This window comes from Terrapene carolina, unplaced genomic scaffold (assembly GCF_002925995.2).
Source record: "Terrapene carolina triunguis isolate 2854851 unplaced genomic scaffold, T_m_triunguis-2.0 Scaffold402, whole genome shotgun sequence".
In the NCBI taxonomy this organism is placed as follows: Eukaryota; Metazoa; Chordata; order Testudines; family Emydidae; genus Terrapene; species Terrapene triunguis.
In genome coordinates, this window is record NW_020664753.1 from 2,493,093 (window position 1) to 2,513,309 (window position 20,217).

A 20,217-nucleotide genomic window follows, 5' to 3' on the forward strand; every position below is an offset into this window, starting at 1 on the left:
CACGAAAGCTTATGCCCAAATAAATCTGTTAGTCTTTAAGGTGCCACGAGACTCCTTGTTGTTTTTGTAGATACAGACTAACACGGCTACCCCCTGATACTTGTAGAAAGGTGGTATTTTCAAAGGAGCTTCAGCGAGTTAGTTGCCCAACTCCCATTGATTTGATTCTAACTGCCTTAGAATATCCCATCTAAATATTCAGTAGGTTGCAGTCAATTCCACTGCAGGGGGAAATTAGCCTAACTGGTTATAATTTGCATTTAGGTCTGGAAGCGTCAGAAACCACTGGACAGAGATCTACTCTTTTGTCGAGAGCCTGGCTGAGAAGTTTATAAGGTAAAGTTTTCACAAGAGGAAACTTCAGTTACAATATACATAGTGTTTCACCTGCTGCTTTCTTAGAGGCTGCCGAATATGCTGAGAGAATCTTGTGTGTGATGTGGATTTGTTCTGTCTGTTTCAGTCCAATGCTGCGCATGTCCTTCATTGTCTTTTCCTCGCGAGGCACTACGATCATGAAGCTAACAGAAGACAGGTAAGTACTTCACCTCCTTCAGCCCAATAGAGCTAGGGACTCCTAACAACTGCAAGAGCTCAGGACTGTCTAACGTTAGTCTTTAGTGTGGATCCGCTCCTGTGCCTATTGGAATCAATTGCGGCGCTTCCATTGGGAGCAGGATTGAAGGCCATATGTGGAACAGCCCTTTGATATCCCATTTGCAGCCTTGTGGCAAGCAGATAGCTCAATGCGCCGGCGCTCTATCAAGCTGCATTTCTAAGGCAAGCCTAGCGCTTGCAATCCGGAAGCCAGTTGCCCGCTCTAGGTTCACCAGCACCACCCCACTGATTTCAGAAGGGCAGTTCTGGGGTAGGAGAAAGCAGGCCCTGACGCCGCGTGCAGAAGACACTGTGTGATAAAGTGCTGCAGTGTTCTCCAGGAGCAGTCCAAAGCATTTCAGCAATCAATCCTGCATTGTCCTGGACCACTGCTAAAAGATATGTCTGGGTATTGTTTTGCAAGAAGTGCTTCCTACTCGCACCATCTGCTTCGAACGCCATGCTGCTGCAAAGCCAGCCAGAAGAGAATTCCATCCTGTGCTCCAGTGAGAGAAAGGGGAGAAGCTGAGACTGCAGCAAACTCCCTTTTTCTGCCCCCCTTTGCAACCAAATTCTCTCTGTTGATTGACTTAGGGCTGAACTTTGCCCTCACACAGTCTGTTTCCCTCTCTCCGCTATATCTGTCACACTGGCCATCTCTCCCTATTTGTCCGGTGCTGGTAGTGCTGTGTGCCTACATCAGTCTGAAGCACCTCTTAAAGGGAGGAGAGGGGGATTGGAATAGTCTAATCGACATCCGGAGACAGCCTCCCAGATCCTTCTTCTGCATCTTCTGGGGCCTGGCCCTGAAGCCTACTGGAGTGTTTCCATTGACTTCACTGGGCTTCGGATCAGGCCCCAAGTGGGTGTCTAGGGGCCGGAGCTAGCTTGTGTTTACCTTGCTCAGGTGGATTTGCCCTTTGCAAGGTGAAAGGTCGATGCTAACCCTGTGGCGATGTTGGAAACTGGCATTAAAACATTCCCCGATCTAACTCCCCTGCCATATGCTATTCCCCGAGTGCCATTTCAGCTCATCTTACACTTTGAAAGGGCAGAATGTGCTCCTCGCCCCAGGGACGTCCCTTCTCAGAGCCTCAGATTTCACCTCTGTCCCACAAAAACTCACACTGCCTCGCTGTTTATTACTGTGCTGGCCAAATGGCTGGATCACCAAACGAAGGCTGGGGAGAATGTTCTGGGTGTTTATGAATGTTTCTCCACAGCATCTGACTTTTGGGCTTCCTAGGTCCTTCCTTTGGGGTCTTTGTTCCACACTGCTATTATTAGTGGCCTCAAGACAGGATCAGGGCCCTATTGAGCTAGGCGCTGTACATTCACAAACAGCTATGATTCTGATACCCTCATGTTGAGTGGAACCTTCCATGAGTGGACTTTGAGTGAACCCTTCATGGAATAAGGTGCTATTCAAGATGAGTGACAGTATCAGAATCTGTCCCAGGATAAGGAACAGTTCGTGCTCCAGATGTTTATCGGGGGAAAGAGGGTTGATCACTTTTCATTGGGCCAGATTAGGAAAAGCCCACAACATTCGGACGCTATTTTCATACACTTTGGCCTCTTATCGTTATTTTGGGTCAGACCATAACTCAAGATTTAACCAGCCCTGAGGGCTGTCTGAATCATGAGTTTTGGTTTGCACTTTATAGTGATTGGGGCCATCGGAATGAAGATTTCAACCCTGATTGAAGTTTGCCAGAATTTATATGTTTTTTCTTTTTAATTTGGTCTGATCCCTAATTACAATATACCCCCACTGCAACCACAGAACAGGATCCTTCAAATGTGTTTGCCATGACATTATATCTTGGATCCATTTCTATACGCCATTGGGTGCAGGGCAGCTTTCAGAATGTTGGGTTGTAGTGATGCTGTTGGTTCCTGACCCTTTGACTCATGTGTCTGTGGTGGTGCATTGTTCTATTCTGATCAAGTGCTCTCGGGGGCTGCATGTCTTGCTGGGTTTCAGGAATGTCTCAAAGCAGAAAAATGAGATTTTTTTGTTTAATTCTTCTCTTTTCAAGGGAAGCCATAAGACGGGGGCTTGAGATTCTTCAGTCTGAAATGCCTGGAGGAGATACATTCATGCATGAAGGATTTAAAAGGGTACACACTATGGAACCTTCTCGCTTTGATTTATACTTCTTAACTTCTGCTTCTCTTGCCCCTGTTGGACCTAAAAAGAGATAATAACTTTTTACTCTTTGTTGCAGGCAAATGAACAGATTTACCATGAAAACTATGGAGGTAGGGACACTTATCACTGCCATAATTTATTTTCATTGAGAAGCTGGGGAGGATGGGGTTGTCAGCATGACCTGTAATTAACCCGTGGGAGAAAGAAATGTTGGGGGAGGAGCTAGTATTACACTGTCTTTCCATTCCAGTTCGATTAAAGCCCTGCTTTCAAATTCATAGATTCTAAGGCCGGAAGGCACCACTGTGATCTTCTAGTCTTGACTTCCTGCATAACACAGGCCGGAGAATTGCACCCAGTACTCCGTGCAGTGAGCCTAGTAATTGTTCAGCTGATTGGACGCAGTGTAGAAGTATTGGGCTTTACATGTATCATTCCATTTTGAAGCACCCAGTCCTATCTGCCTGATGTACCCAAAACTCTCATTTGACCTTCAGCATTGCTGCGAGTGCGACCTGACACCCATTGCATTCAGTCGGAGATGTCCCATTGATTTCACTGGGCTTGGGATCAGGCTCTCTGTCCTTCTGAACTTAAAAGTAACCTAACGTGGGGGTGTGGGAATATGTTTTTGTCCTTTTTTGATTCTGTGCATAAAGGTGGCTTAACATTTAAAGAAGTATTTTTCCTGCTTGCTTTTTACCTTGGCTATATCAGGGATGTCAAGACTTTTCTTCCCTATGTTGCTGGAGGTCTCCTGGGAGGATGCAGAGATATGGGTTAGGCGCTCACTAGGCTCCTAATTGAATTAGTGGTGGGTTTTAACAAAAGTGCCCTTCTCCCAAGTGTTTCTCTGGTATTTGAGTTAAGCAGGTGTTTAGAAAAACAAAGATCTGAAGAGCCTGCATAAAAATGGCCTCTCCTCTCATTCAGTCAATGAACCTACTAGTTTTCCAGGAAAAAAAAGTGTCGATACGATAGCTAAAGTAAAATACCAAGAAGAAAAAAAAAATGTAAAACATAAAATAACAACAACGATCTTTCCAGCCTTCTTCAACTATTAAAAAAAAAAAGCAAGGTCAAGACCCATTTTTCCCAGCTGCAGGTCACCTTTAAGGCTTCATGTGTATGCCTATGACATGACATGGCAAGGACTGCACGGCATAAGAAACCTGTCAAAACTCATCAGGCTCTTTAATTTCCAGTAATACTGGAAAGACATTTGAAACAGAGAGAAATTATTGTAAAAAACAACATTCCTGGTCTCCCCCGCTGCCCAGAAAGCAAATGCTTGTATTGTAACTGCTGGACTTAAGAAGTGACATCAGATGTGTGTAATTGACTGAGCCACAATTTACGTACTAGTTGGGAGTAATTTTGCTAGAGCGCTATATTTGGCTGTATATTGCTCTGCTGTATACTGGGCTACTCACTGTGGCTAAAACTCGCCTGGAACAAAGCCGGCACAACCCTTAAACCCTATTTTGAAGATCTAGGTGGGATGTAAGGAGTGCATCAGCCATGTGCTGGATCTCCACGCATGGGTGAATTTTGTCCCCGTGGCCTGTTCCTGCATTCTTTGCACCCCTGGAATCCCCACTGACTTCAGGGAGCATTCTTGCACAAGGAATGCAGGAGTTCTCACACAAATCCTGCTCACTATACTCAGCTTGTGGGGGAGAATTGCTCCCCTCTGACCTACAGGAGGAGGCGTTGGGATGGCAGGATGCGTTAGGGAGATCACCCCAGCTTGCTCTGTCATGGCGCAGGAATTGGCATCCCCTTCTATGAATGAACCCCCCTGAACCACAGATCCCTGCTGCCTTTCTCTGGAATGGCCACACTCAGAAATGCTTGTCAAGGGGCGATTCCCCCCTCCCCTCTCCCTCTGGTCTCACCCCACCACAAGGTTCACTGCAGGATCCTCAGTGGGATCCAAGCAGGAAAGAGGGCTGACATGAGGCAGCAGGTTCCAGGGAGGTCTGTGCATGGGTGCTGCTGGAGCAGTACTCTCCTGACTCGCACTGATTCCCTGGTGCTGCTTGTGTGATGAAGACAAGTAGGATTTTGCTCATAACACGCTGTTCTGGGTCAGATCTTCAGCTGGTGTAGATTGCATAACTCCATTGTGGTCATTTTAGATCAGCTGAGCCTTAGAGCTCTGTATTCATTTGTCAGCAAAGAAGGATGCATTGCCTAAACTTTTTTATCCATTGTCAAAGCTTCTGTATCATCCATACCTAACCCCAGCCATTTTCACTCTCACCCCTACAGGACTCCGGACAGCTAGTGTGATTATTGCTCTGACAGATGGGGAGTTGCAAGAGGTTCAGTTTTATTATGCAGAAAAAGAAGTAAGTCCTCATTGAGTTTACCCAAGTAGCTAAGGGTATGTCTACACTGCAATTAGACACCCATGGCTGGCCCATACCAGCTGACCTGGCCTTGTGTTCCCGCGGCTATTTAACTGCGGCATAGACGTTTCGGCTCAGGCTGCATCCTCAGCTGTGGGACCCTCCCACCTTGCAGGGTCCTAGAAACCGGGCTCCAGCCTGAGCCTGAATGCCCTTCGTTCAATTAAACAGCCCTTCGCCCGAGCCCAAGTCAGCTGGCATGGCCAGCAGTGGGTTTTTAATTGCAGTGTAGACGTACACTAAGTGGTTCGTGTCAAACTTGTGAGCATCTGCTCTTGGTTCCAGTTTACCTGGCTTTGCATGTAATGGTGTCTTTCATGTAGGCTGACAGAGCCAGAAGCCTCGGAGCTATCGTTTATTGTGTTGGAGTGAAAGACTTTAATGAAACTCAGGTAATTTTGGGACTTTTTTTTTGGTTCTCCCCACCCATTAACAGCATCAGATGAGGTCATTTACTTAATTACCAGTGCATAAATCCATACCTGTCAGAGCTCTGCCTGTCAGCAAATAGGCTCAGTTTTAGATGCTGCAATTTTGTTTGCCTTGTGCATTTATGATGGTCTTTCTTTGCAGCTGTCAACAATTGCTGACAGCATTGATCACGTTTTCCCGGTAACGGGCGGCTTTTATGCTCTAAGAGGCACTATTGATTCGGTGAGTGGGGTATTGCGAAAGTGAGAGAAATGCACCCTTTCCCACATTTGTTAAGTGCCAAAAGAACACCGATGATCAAAAATCCCATTATCTTCATCTCTTAGATTCTGAAGAAATCCTGTATTGAGATCCTGGCAGCTGAACCATCCAGTGTCTGTGCAGGAGGTGAGCTTATATTGAAATCAAATGAGATGGCAAATTAGAGTGAAATTACAAAAATGTCTCATAGCTCCCTACAAAAGCACCAGATCCAAAGCCCATGGAAGTCAATGGAAAGTCTCCCACTGGGCTTTAGATAAGGCCGGTGCTCAGCTTAAGAAGGAAGCTACAAACGTAGAGATAGGCTCAGCTTTTCAAAGCCACTGAAGGGAACTGAAAATAGTAGGAATTGGGGTAGTGTTTTCAAAAGCACCCAAGTGACTTAGGAGGCTAAGTCCCATTTTCTAAAGCAACTCATGGCCAGATTTTCAAAGGTGTCTACAGAGAGGCACCTAGGCACAGATCCTCAAAGGGTTTTAGGCTCTTTACTCCCATTGGCATCCCACCTGCATAGGTGCTTTTGAAAACCCCACTAGATGCCTGTTTGTATCTTTAGGCACTTATATGGCTTTTAGGATCTGGTCCTTAGGAACTGAATTCTAAGAGAAAGGCAAAGGGATTTAGGCTTTGGGTGGTTACGTCATTTTGGGACCTAGATTCCTATATCCCCGAGCCAACTTTGAAAATTTCAGCCATTTATTACAATATTAGGATCTGCTCTTATAGCCCTCAAATACATAAGCAATCTTTACTCACATGAGTAGTCCTAGTGACTTAAATTGGACTACTCAAATGAGTAAAGATTGCTCTGTCTAGGCTTAGAAGCCACACCTATCACTGTACTAACTGAGTCATTTTCAGGCTGCTTGTTCCCACTAGCCCAGTTCTGGTTGCCTCCCATCCACAGACTGACGAAGGCCCAGCCTTGCTTAGCTTGAAAGTTAGGCATGAGTAAAGCACAAGGTGATATGATTTTGTATGCATCAAGGGAAGAGATTTACACAAGGAAGGGTTTGCAGAAAGAGGGCATGCTCAAGTGTTACAATCATAAAAAGATTTTGGAAAGTACTTTGCATGAAATTATAGTATCATGTGGCTTAAATCCTACAGTCATTACTCAGGAAAAATCTCCCTTGAAATCAGTAGATGTTATACCTGGCTAAGGACTCCAGAATGTATTAAGCTGGTTATGAAGGTCAAAAGATTGTGAACCATTTTTCAAAAATGTTTCTTAATTTATTATTTTTTCAAATTCAAACATTTTTGACCAGCAATATAACTGGTCAATTAACATAGGAACATTTAATGGCAATTTTGTTTACATTTTTCCTGATCTTTTTCCAGCATATTGAAATATTGTCAAAATTTCAAAATTCAAAAAATGGTGACCAGCTCTGATAATAATGAAAATAATAATGAAGACACCTCATATCTTGCCTTTCATTTGAACAATGCCAAGTGCTGCTTATTTTCTGAACAAAAGACCCACTTACTGTACCAATAGATTGCAACCTGTGTCACAGTTTTCAGGAAATATTGGAGTGTTTGGCTTATTAGAAACTGCAAGCAGTCAAAGTGATGATTTTATAAAACGTACACGGATGTTTCAGGTTTATGGAAAGATGATCGGAGCTTTACTGAAACAGAAATAATGAACTGCATAGACCAAGATACCTGGTGGTTTGTAAAGTGTTAGCATTTTGCATATTCATAATGAAAGAACTGCTAGTGTGTTTGGTAAATGCAAAGTATCCCCAGGGGAGCTGGTGCTAATGACATGCCTTTCGTGTTTAGTATATTGAACATGTAACCCTTCTGGTTTGTGTTAGCAATTAATTTGCTGTGTTTTTGTCTATTTAGAAGACTATTGCAGCAGAGTAATAATGACACCATAAGTTTGCTGTAAGGTATAATTTACAGCATGGTTATTTAGAGCTTATGCTACTGTCTTGCATTCATTTGCTTATACATTACAAAAATGAGTACATTCAAAATAGCAGTGGTGTATGAAAGCTGATCTGGAGCATGCCAGACCAAAGATGTAATTTGAGGAAAATCTAGTAAATATAGCAGAGAAGAGAAATTTTTGTTCAGTCTTCATTCCCACATGTCAATTGCTGGAGGATACTGCATTACATATTTCATTTTAAAACATCCTCTGGTGTTTCTGCTGTCTTCTGAATATTCCCAAAGGAGAAAAGGCGGAGAAAATATTTGCCACAAGACATTATCCATGAATTATTAGAAATGGAAGCTTACTGATTAAAAAAAAAAGTCCTGGTAGAGCTGGTCAAAGAACAGGGAAACAACTTGGTGAAAAATCATGAAATTCCAAAGTTGTTTTCAATTCATAAGGGTTTGAAATGGACCCATTTTTTGTTTTATTTATTTTGCAAACATTTTCAATATAAATGTGTATGGAAATGGTTATCAGATTTGTTTGTTTGCTGAAAACCTGGTTTTTGTCAAATGAAAAATTTCAGTAACCATTTCAATAACATGCTTTTATACATTTTGATAAAACAGTTTTGAAAATTTAATGAAAAATGAAAGATTTTGCAAAGTTGATAATTTTTCTTGAACAAATTCTCTCTCTCTCTCTCTTTTTTAAAGCCATATTTCAAGAAAAATTTCTCCCAGTTCTCCTTCCTGTTTTATTAGTTCTACAACTTTCCTCTTTTTGCTGATGGAAATAGATTAAAAGATTAACTGAAATATATATGTGACTTTTGAGATGAGCAAAATGTTTAATTAGAGCCGAAATGATTTTTTTTTAACTTTTTGATTTGCTGAACATTTTGAAAAATGTTATTTTTGGGTCAGCCCGAAACACTTTTTAAAATTGTCAGCAAAATAATCAGTTATTTGCACAGTGCTGGAGGGTCGTTTCACTGAAGTGGGGGGCCACTGCTCGTGGTTCTGTATGAGCTCTGTGCCTATTAATAAATATTTGGAGGATCCAAAAACCTTGATAAAGTGGAACATCCTTACCTGCATCAATATCCCTGGACAACAATATACAGTTGTTATTTAGTTTAAACACAGTGTAATTTATACAGTTTATTACTTCATCTTCGTTAACGTCTAACTCATATATGCACACACACAGAGAGATATAGTACAGACAGTGAGATATATAGATACACACACACTCACTAACACACACACGCACTAGCACACACACACACACACACACACAGATGTGTTCATATAAATTCCTATCTCTAGATCTTTTGGAAGTTTCCTTAAACCAACAGTGAAGCTTGTTTGCTTTCGGCTCTGAAATATGCACATCCTGGAGCCAGCCATGCATTTTGCATGAAATTCACCAAAGTGGGGGCGTAGTGGTTAATTGGGGGCTTATTAATAATTCTTACTGACAATTTTAATATTTATTTATAATGCCAGGTTTTGTGTTACTAAGTCAATGGGACTTTTGCTTGAATAGGGACCACAGCAGGTTTTGGCCAGTTCATTATGAATAATAATTACCATTATATGTGTATTTACTATTTAGCAATGATCTCAGCTTCATTTTTGAGTTGCCAGTGGCTTAATAAATTGCTGAGGAAATGACTTCTACGTGGCGTTAGCTGAATTCTGACTAGTTCCAGTCTGGGGGTTGTATGTCTGAGATGGAGCTGGCTGGTACATCCATTTACAAATTGATCTAGCTGGGTTATGACAGCTCTCTGATGCTTAATGCTTTTTGACCCTGCAAATTTATAGTTCCTTATGTGGGGAAACGTACTTAGGTCTTTCTGTTCCCTCTGATTGAAAGTGACCAAGACATGCAGCCTGTAAACAGGCGATCAGTGTGGAATTGGAGGTGCCGTGTCTGCTGTTTGACAGCATCATTGCTTTGATTAGGCTCTCGGTACACAGATGTGATTGAAAGGTTTTGCTGGATGTGGCATCCTACTGGCCCCGTCAACTCCCAGGTGTGGATGCAAGCAGTCAGCTCCTCATCAGAGTCAGAGAAGCGAAGCCGACAGCACAGCCACCGCGCACCAGCTTCAACCCACCATCTCGCTGCCAGCGCTGCCCAGTTATTTCACTGCTGACCTTTTTCCCTTCGCTGTCTTGTCAAAAGCTACAATCTAGAATCTGACAGTAACTAAGAAAGAAAAGGACGCAGCCAGAGCCAGGGCCCAAAATTAAATAGAATTAGCCATTTCAACAGGCCATCATCCCGAATATATTAATGCTCCATAGCATCTGACGGGGGGACTGCTCAATAGCAACAACACAATCCAGCCTCGACTGTTTCCATTTCCATGCAAGACTGTTACTGAAACTATATTGTTCCCTTGTGCTCATGTGGACAGATTATTATGGGGGTGCTGGGCTGCTTTAGCAAGCATCTGTGCAAAGTTGCAGTGACAGTGAGAGGAAGGGCAGGACGGATAAACTGCCTTGACAAGATTAAACTTCCAGATGAGGCCGTTACTGTGATCATTTTGTATTCAGAGTCCTCTGTATTCACAGCGATGGTCGTTTTTTAAAATAATCACTAACATTAATAGTAATTACACCTTTGTGGCTGCTTTATTTGAAAGCCTGTTCCTTCAGAAAAGCAAACAGCTGTTTCGTTTTAACATGTTGCTTTTATGTACGGACAAAAAAAATATCATCTTGCCCAGGTGGCGAGATCATTTTGGAGTTAGCGGGTGAAGAAACGTCAGAGTGCAAGACTTGGTACGCAAGGATATACATGTACAGCTGCCACTAGAGAGTGCCGTGCGCCGAGAGGGGAATGTAACCCACATTCACATTCTGGGTCAAACGCTGCTCTCAGTTACCCTGGTGTCAAGGAGAAGGTTCAGATTCTGAGCAAGAGTAACTGCAGTGAAGTAAGTTGGTTTACATCAGTGTAAACTGGTGCACGATATTAATTAGGCTTGGAGTAACTCGATTATCATCACTGGAGTTACTGCAGGATTATACTTGGGTAACAGATAGTTGAATTTGGCCCTCAGTCTGTTTTAATTTATTTTAAGGAGCATTGTTTGCTGATGCGAATTATGACATAATAAACAGGCCCAGTTCTGTGCGTTCAGCTCCCTGATTCAAACCATCCTTCTGCAGTAAAGCACCAAAGCACATGCTTAACTTCAGACATGTGCTTGAGCCCCATTGTCTGAAGCACGGTTTAAACTTCAGCATGTATTTAAGGGGGAGGTTTTCCAATGTGCCAAAGGGATTTAGGTGCATCAGTCTCATTGGACTTCTGCATCTAAATCCTGTAGACACTCTGGAAATCCTCTCTCTAAGTGCTTTGCTGAGTGGGATGGGTTTAAGCACATGCTTAAATTGGGGCTTGAGAGTACAATTTTCAAAGGTGCCTAAGTGACTTAGGGGCCTGTCCCATTGACTTTGAATGGGATTTGGACTCCTAAGACACTTAGACACCTTTGAAAAAATTGCCTTGTATGACTTTGCTGGGAGCAGAAAGTGAGTAACTGATGGTAGAATATGGGCTACACGCGTTAACACACAGCACTGAAGCTGCTGCAGCTATTTCCTGTGTGCAGCTCTCCTTTTGTGGATGGGCTATTCATTACAGGAGCTCCTTTTTCTCTCCAAAATATCTTTCCAGCTCTTAACGTTCCCCTAAATCTTGCATTGTCTTTGTAGAACACCAGAGCAGAAAATTAGTGTCCTCTCCTAGCATGCAGTCTTAGATCACGGAGTACTGATCCACACTAATTCCTAGCAGTCACCTGAGCCACTGCCTTTGCAGATCCAGATGGAACTTGGAAGTAAGCACAGGAGTCCATATATGTCCATAAGGAAGCGTGTCTTTGGGCCTTAACCTTTTGGTTGCAGGGCTAATTTGCTGCCCTAGCTGAGGACCATTTGCATCTGTAGTTCTTGATACCACATTTGAAATATATTTTATATGAGACACCGGAGCCCCATTGCCACATTGCAAAGACTTAACTGAGGACAGGAGGGTCTGATCCTGCTCTTGTTTGCGCTGGGGTCACTTCATTAACTTCAGAGGAGTCACTCCTGATTTACTTCAGTGCAACTGAGAGCAGAATCAGGCCCCATGAGTCTGGGCTGAATAAGGAGATTGGCTTGGAGCATGTACGCTGGTTTGCAGTTGCTGACATAAATGTCCTGAGGAAATTGTTTAATCCATTATTAAATGTGGCAAACAAAGATATCTTGGGCCTGATTCTGATCTCACTCAGACTGGTGTAAATCAGGTACAACTCCACTGAAGTCAGTCAGCCTGATTCTCATCTCATTTACACTGTTCTGCCCCAGAGTGACTATTGGGTCCCATGGATTTAGCCCTGATTTATGCCAGTGTCACAGGAGAATCAGGCCCACTGATGTCAATGGAATCACCCTGAGCCTGGCAGGCAGATTCCATCCTCACCCCCCACCATGGCACCCCCTTGGCCACGCTTGGCTATCGTGGCATGGTGCTGCTTCCCCTGAGGAGTGTACCTGAGAGGGAGATGAGCGCGTGATGGGTTGGGGATTGGAGTTCCTGAGTCAGACTTCACTCCTACGCACCGAAGGGCAAACCATGGTGTAGCAATGGGATTGGTTGGAGACTGGAGGGAACGGTCTCATCCATGTCCGTTTGGCTGTGGTTGAATCCGATCCATAGCCTCTGCGCATTGCATCCTTCCTGTCACAACTGACGGCTCCTCAGATCTCCAGCCATTGCAATTCCAGCAGGAGCATAGACTAGTAAAAGCATAATTCCTGTCTCATCCAGGTTGATGCCTGTGCCAACCTGCTACACGGGCAGGGGAGTATAGTGTGGCGCTGGGGCCTTTCGCTTGTTTGTTCTGTGGATGAGGAGTATTTGCCATATTGGGTCTTAGCATTGGGATTCTGCCTCTAGCAATGGCCTGTGCTGGATGCATCACAGGAAACCCCAAATCACCCATTTGCAACCATTGGGGAAGAACCTCAGCTGGGGTAAACCAGCATCACTCCAATTAAGTCAGTGGAGCAATGCTGATTTACACCAGCTGAGGCTCTGGCTCTGAAAGAAATTGTAGCAAACTGGTGCATTTTTTCACCACAGAAGCTGGTTGCAGCTCAGACACTGAAGCCGTCCCGGTTAGTTTCATGTCCGAGCTTGCAGGCAGTAGCACCATGTTACCCTGCTGGGTTTCTCAGCCTGCAAGGGAATGTTTGAGTGCACACTACTTCAGCTAGTGTGGAGGGCAATGCCAGGGGTGGGCCACTGAAGGAGCTATGAGTTTCACAATTAAAAGGATTGAGGGGCCCTAACACCCCATGCGAACGGCACAGGGAGTTGCACTACAACCCTGCATCCTGCTCCTTCTCTGAGAGTTGCATTGCACCTCTTGAACCTCATCGATTTTAAAGCCAGAAGATAATACAGGCCAGGGAATTTCACCCTGTGAATCCTGCCCCAAGCCCATATTCATCAAGTCATAGATGCCATAGCTTGGTGGTTGAGCTAGAGCATATTTTTTTAGAAAGGAACATCTCATCTTAATGTAAAAACTTCAAGTGACGGAGAATCTGCCAGATCCCTGGGAAAATGGATTGCATGGTTACTAAGTCCTTCCCTCCTGCACATCACCTGCATAAAGCCCGATTCCTTGGGTTTCATGCAGGAAAAGTGAACTTCACTCACTAGGTTTTGTAAAAATTTCTTTAAAAAATATAAAATAATCTCCTGTGTTTTAGGTCTAAACTGCTTGACTCCATTAAAAAAAAAATCAGCATTTTGGCTAATTCTCTTTCCCCCGGCGTACCCTGGCTCAGAGTTTAGCTGCAGAAAGAATCTTTGGTGACAAGTTTGGGATTTTAGCTCCAAAGTCAGTTTCCATACTCATAAGAATGGCCATATAGGGTCAGACCAAAGGTCTATCTAGCCCAGGGGTAGGCAACCTATGGCACGTGTGCCAAAGGCAGCACGCGAGCTGATTTTCAGTGGCACTCACACTGCCCGGGTCCTGGCCACTGGTCCGGGGGGCTCTGCATTTTAATTTAATTTTAAATGAATCTTCTTAAACATTTTTAAAACCTTATTTACTTTACATACAACAATAGTTTAGTTATATATTATAGACTTATAGAAAGAGACCTTCTAAAAACGTTAAAATGTATTACTGGCACATGAAACCTTAAATTAGAGTGGATAAATGAAGACTCGGCACACCACTTCTGAAAGGTTGCCGACCCCTGATCTAGCCCATCCTGTTTTCTGACAGCGGCCAATGCCAGGTGCCCCAGAGGGAATGAACAGAACAGATAATCATCAAGTGATCCATCCCCTGCAGCCCACTCCCAGCCTCTGGCAAACAGAGGCTAGGGACACCATCCCTGCTCAACTTGGTTAATAGAAGTCCCTAGTAAACCCAAGCAGCAAGCGATAGTGTTACACTATTAGCAGGGCCGGCTCCAGAGTTTTGGCTGCCCCAAGCAGCCAAAAAAAAAAAAGAAAATCCGCGATCGCGATCTGCGGCGGCAATTCGGCGGAAGGTCCTTTGCTCCGAGCGGGAGTGAGGAACCGTCCGCCGAATTGCCGCTGAATAGCTGGACCTGCCGCCCCTCTCCGGAGTGGCCGCCCCAAGCACCTGCTTGCCAAGCTGGTGCCTGGAGCGGGCCCTGACTATTAGGTGGGTCTCTCATTCCTATTTAGAGGCCTGCTCTCCCCATAGAATTTGCATTGTTATTATAATGGGGATTAATTTTCTCTCCTTCTGAGTGCACGACTGTCTATGACAATGAAAGTTTTGTGTGCCCAGTGAGAGCAAACTGGTCCTTTGATTGTGCAGTCTGTAAGCAGCTTCCATTTCTCATGCACACACTGTGAGCCGGTCCTGTGTTCAGTCATGCTGTCCTGTGGATTGAAGTGGGAGAAACAAATGAAAAGAAAGACTGAAAAAATCCACCCTTCTTTTCCACTGAATTTAGTTAAGAGCACTAAGAAGTAGAGATGGCTGCATGCTGCAGAACTTAGATCCAGAATTTTGGACATCCCAAGGTTGGGGAGGGTTTGGCTGGAGGTCTTGAGTCAGCGCCTTGTATACATAGGGGCCACTTGCAAGATCTAGAACTGTTTGTGCAGCTGGATTACAAACATCCTCCGAGATCAGGGGAGTTCAGGCAATGGGTGGGTTAGAAAACCTGACCTATGAGGAAAGTTTGAAAAAAAAACTGGGCATGTTTAGTCTTGAGAAAAGAAGACTGAGAGGAACCTGACAACAGTCTTCCAATATCTTAAGGGCTGTTATAAAGAGGATGGTGATTAATTGTTCTCCATGTCCACTGAAGGTAGGACAAGAAGCAATGGGCTTCATCTGCAGCAAGGGAGATTTAGGTGGGATATTGGGGAAAACTTTCTAACTCTAAGGGTAGTTAAGCTCTGGAATAGGCTTCCAAGGGAGGTAGTGGAGTCCCCCTCATTGGAAGCGTTAATCAAACCCCTGTCAGGGACGGTCTAGCTTTACTTGGTCCTGGCACAGCACATGGGGCTGGACTTGACTTCTCGAGGTCCCTTCCATTTCTATGATCCTATGACTGGGTTTAGCCCATTATAAAAACTGGGGCTGTCTGCAGATCTAGGGTTCCCATTTCAAACACGCCAAAGTCTGCGTGCCTTTCAGATCAGGCCCTGTTAGGGAACAGAGGCTGTTTCTTATTCCCAAGAGATCTAGCTGGGAAGTTTGAAACTTCTGCTGCCTTCAAATCCAGGTTTGCTAATGGAGGAAGGCAACCCCCCTTTCAGTATGTACATGTCCCTCATCACTGGAGTGTCTGAGCATCTTCCAGGCACTACTGCCGGGGAAGTGCGGTCCCCATTTTAGAGACAGAGAAGTGAGGCACTGAAGAAGCGACTTACCCAAGATCACGCCAGCAGCTTGTAGCAGAGATGGAAATGGATCCCAGGCCCCTGAGGCCCAGTCCAGTGCTGTGACCACTAGCCCATCTTGCCTACCTTCTTCTCTGGGCTTGCTCAGGTGACAGGTGGGGGCAATTGAGCTGAAAAGACTGAAGAGGCATTTCCTGCCAACGGGAGCCAAGCACAGTTACTTATGAAGGAAAAAATCACAGGTTGTTTTTTTTCCCCCTTCACAACAGAAGCTGCACAAGCCAGAGCAGCAGCTCCGGGGCAGCTTTAGCGTGTGCTAGTGCTCTGACCAGCAGACAGCTGGAGTACGTCTGATGTGGCTGGCCTTTTCCTGGACCACCGTTTGTTTCTGCTGGGGACAAGGTGCGGGAGGGAGGGAGAGAGAGTGTGAAGGAAAACGGCAGCTGCCAATCTATTAGTAACTCCCATGATGCTCGCACGGGTTGGCCCTTGTGTGGATAGAAAGGTCATAGGTTAGAAAAGGTTCAGAGGAGGGCAACTAAAATGATTAGGGGTTTGGAACGGGTCCCATATGAGGAGAGATTAAAGAGGCTAGGACTTTTCAGCTTGGAAAAAAGGAGACTAGGGGTAGGTCTACACTTACCCGGTAGTTCAGCGGCGAGCGATCGAACTTCTGGGTTTGACTTATCGGGTCTTGTCTGGACGCGATAAGTCGAACCCGGAAGTGCTCGCCGTCGACTGCGGTACTCCTGCTCGGCGAGAGGAGTACCGCGGAGTCGACGGGGGAGCCTGCCTGCCGCGTGTGGACCGAGGTAAGTTCGAACTAAGGTACTTCAAACTTCAGCTACATTATTCACGTAGCTGAAGTTGCGTACCTTAGTTCGAATTGGGGGGTTAGTGTAGACCTGCCCTAAGGGGGGATATGATAGAGGTATATAAAACCATGAGTGATGTGGAGAAAGTAAATAAGGAGAAGTTATTTACTTGTTCCCATATTACAAGAACTAGGGGCCACCAAATGAAATTAATAGGCAGCAGGTTTAAAACAAATAAAAGGAAGTTCTTCTTCACAAGTTGACTGTGCACTGTGTGAAGAAGAACTTCCTTTTATTTGTTTTAAACCTGCTGACCATTAATTTCATTTGGTGGCCCTTAGTTCTTGTATTATGGAAATAAGTAAAGAACTTTTCCTTATCCACTTTCTCCACATCACTCATGATTTTATATACCTCTATCATATCCCCCCTTAGTCTCCTTTTTTCCAAGCTGAAAAGTCCTAGCCTCTTTAATCTCTCCTCATATGGGACCCGTTCCAAACCCCTAATCATTTTAGTTGCCCTCCTCTGAACCTTTTCTAACCTATGACCTTTCTATCCACACAAGGGCCAACCCGTGCGAGCATCATGGGAGTTACTAATAGATTGGCAGCTGCCGTTTTCCTTCACACTCTCTCTCCCTCCCTCCCACACCTTGTGGAACTCCTTGCCTGAGGAGGTTGAGAAGGCTAGGACTATAACAGGGTTTAAAAGAGAAATGGATAAATTCATGGAGGTTAAGTCCGTTAATGGCTATTAGCCAGGACGGGTAAGGAATAGTGTCCCTAGCCTCTGTTTGTCAGATGGTGGAGATGGATGGCAGGAGAGAGATCACTTGATCATTACCTGTTAGGTTCACTCCCTCTGGGGCATCTGGCATTGACCACTGTCGGTAGACAGGATACTGGGCTAGATGGACCTTTGGTCTGACTCAGTACGGCCATTCTTATGTTCTTATGTCATGTTTCACCAGGGTTTGTACCAAGGCAAACCTCTCCTCTCTAATCTACGTTGTGGGGGGGAGGAGTCTCCATTCTGCCATCTCTCCGGGAATGGAACTGCTGCTGGGATAGAAGCGTATTGGCGAGGTGATCTCCCATGTGGGTCTGGGAGGAGCATTGTGCCCTGGGTTGTCACACATAGGGCCTGGTGCCTCCCTCATTCACATGGGTGTCAACCAAAGTGGAGTTACTCGGGAGGAAACCAGGACTAGTGCAATCCAAATCAGACCCGTGATGTTATTGTAGCACCTTTCGTCTAGGCATGTGGCAGAGCCACATTTTCAAAAGTCACTAAATGCCAAACAGTTGGTCTTGGTACCTTGCACTGGCCTGCTAGAATCCTGGCCCTTTAAAGATCACCCTCTGGCCTAGCGGGGTGAACTCCATTGCATAGCACTGAGATCCTGTAGAAGGACCCTCTGTCCTGGTTGTAGTCCTAGTTGACATAGTCCACTGTCAGCAGTCAAGAGTCAGCTGGGTCAGGATATCAGGGATCAGAGGCAGGAGACAAACCAGAGATCAGAACCACAAGTCAGAGGTGAGGAGCCAAGCCAGGTCAGGACGCCTGGAAACCAAGCTGGGGGAGCAGAAGCAGGAGGTACCAGGTACATAGTCCAGAGCAGGGTGAATCCCAGGTGTTTGGACAGCTTCCTGTTGCTGGCTTAAGTAGGGCTGACGGGCCAATCGGCTGCTCTGGGACTCTGGTAACAGGACGTAAGACGTGGAACCTCAAACTGGAGCTGGGCTTCACGTGTCCTGGGTCAGCAGACTGCCAAGTAGAGGGTTGAGGTCTGGCCCTGGGTTTGAGGCCCATGAGTCATGACACTCAGAAAGATGAACTAGGTGAGAAGCCTCCATCTTCCCTGACTCAGGAGGATCTAATGGCCCATGGCCGCCTTCTGCCGTGAAAAGGAAACAAGTTATATACATCCATCCACTAAATGAAATACTCAGCCCTCCTCTGCTGTGGGACAGAACTATCCTCCAGGTCTCCCCAGGCATTCTGAGTCCAATTAGCATCCGCTGGCTTAGACTGTCAGCTCCTTGGAGCTTGTCTTGTACAAGGTCACATGCAGCGGCCCTGTCTCTCATGTACACCACTCCAGCAGCACACAGGGGCCTCAGTGTAAATGGGGCTCAGGCTTTGTGGGTGCTTAGGTAATAAGGATCTGGATGCAAAGCCCACATTTTGGATGAATATATTATAGGCTAGCTTCCCAGCTGGTGTAAATCAGAGTAGCTCTGTTGATTTCAATGGAGCTGTAGCAATTGACCCCAACTGAGGATCTGGGCCTGTGTTTGGACTGACATATTCTTTTGATCTTGAAATATTGGGGAGGAACAAACCCTGGGAAAATGAATTCACAGGAGGCAAAACATGACGCTGTTGAGAATGTTACAAGCAAATATCCCTTAGGGGACTAAAAAAAGTCTTCCACTATTCTACAGCAATGGTCCATAAACCACTAGTTTGCACTAGCGACCCTGCACTGCTTTGGGCTATTAGTGCAGAGTAGTGTAGTCGTTTATAACAGCAGGGTCAGAATTAATCATTTGATTCAGACAGAGCAAGAATCAGCTGCTGTCATGTCGTACTTCAGATCCCACTGGGATTAGACTGAAATGCAGTCTTTGAGAGGGGAGAGGAAAAAGGTCAGTCATTTGTGTTTGTTCTATTTACCATTGCAGAATCCTTTCAAGTTGTGGTAAGAGGAAACGGCTTTTATCACGCAAGAAACATCGATCAAGTTCTCTGCAGCTTCAAGATCAATGACACCATAACAATCAGTAAGTTGATGGGCTGGCGATTTTATGCCGTAAGTTGCACGAGGATCCCAGCTCCTCTTGGAGTCAATGCGAGTCTTTGCATGGACTCTGGTGGGCGTTCTTTAGGGCCCTAGTCCCATACTAGGGGTCAAATTCATCCCTGTGCAATCCCAAGACCTGGGAATCACTTAAGTCATACTCTGAAGGTAGAGCCCAGGCTTTGTTCTGGGTCTTTCATCCTCACTGCAACAGTGGAGATGGTTTGACTTGCTGTCCACTCAGATACAGCCCGCCTGGTACTGTGGGTGGGGGGTGGGGAGACGTGAAATTGCCCTCCACTCTCGTGTCTGTTAATAACACAGACTGATGCTGTCCTGATCCTGGGATGCTGTGCTCAGACACATGTCAGTTTCACTGGCTCAGGAGGAGTGACCAAGGGCTGGTGCCATTGGAGGCCTGTTCAGTCCCTCTGTGAAATGAGTTGGTCTAAAGTATCATAACACAAAACCGAGCACAACTGTGCTAAATTGAGCCCCTTGCGGGCAGTCTCGGCACACAAGCTAAGGCTTGAATGGGCCAAAGAGATGCCCCTCTCCCCACCACGTCTAGAAGTTGCCTGAGTCCGTCATGAGTGATGCACATGAGTGGAGGAGTTTGCCCACTTCTGCTCATACCATCATTATTGGCTGAACACAGTAGGGACTTTTATACTCTGTGGCTGTCAATCAGGTGGCTGCCTTTCTCCAGCAAGAAAAAACACATAGATTGCTGCTCCTTTTCCTCTTCTGGCTGCGTGCTTGGACGTGGCAGTTCAGGAAACTGGTGGTCTCCATCCCAGTCCACTTTCAGATGCCCTGGGCCTGAGGCAGTCTGTTTCCTGTGGGGTTCCACGTGGTGCAGATAGCCAGATGTTGACATCTCTCGGGCTTTCTGACCATTCCCCCTATTGATGAAG

At 45.3% G+C, this 20,217-nt stretch overlaps 1 protein-coding gene across 1 annotated transcript in view; it reads left to right on the forward strand.

Moving 5' to 3' along the window:
* ANTXRL (ANTXR like) overlaps positions 1-20,217 on the forward strand; it is a 73,773-nt gene that overhangs the window by 17,075 nt on the left and 36,481 nt on the right. The window contains exons 2-10 of the mRNA XM_024210336.3: positions 265-336; positions 464-535; positions 2,640-2,721; positions 2,829-2,862; positions 5,027-5,106; positions 5,490-5,558; positions 5,740-5,820; positions 5,925-5,985; positions 19,185-19,283. Coding sequence (XP_024066104.1) covers positions 265-336; positions 464-535; positions 2,640-2,721; positions 2,829-2,862; positions 5,027-5,106; positions 5,490-5,558; positions 5,740-5,820; positions 5,925-5,985; positions 19,185-19,283 — 650 coding nt within the window. The remainder of the gene's footprint in view (positions 1-264; positions 337-463; positions 536-2,639; positions 2,722-2,828; positions 2,863-5,026; positions 5,107-5,489; positions 5,559-5,739; positions 5,821-5,924; positions 5,986-19,184; positions 19,284-20,217) is intronic.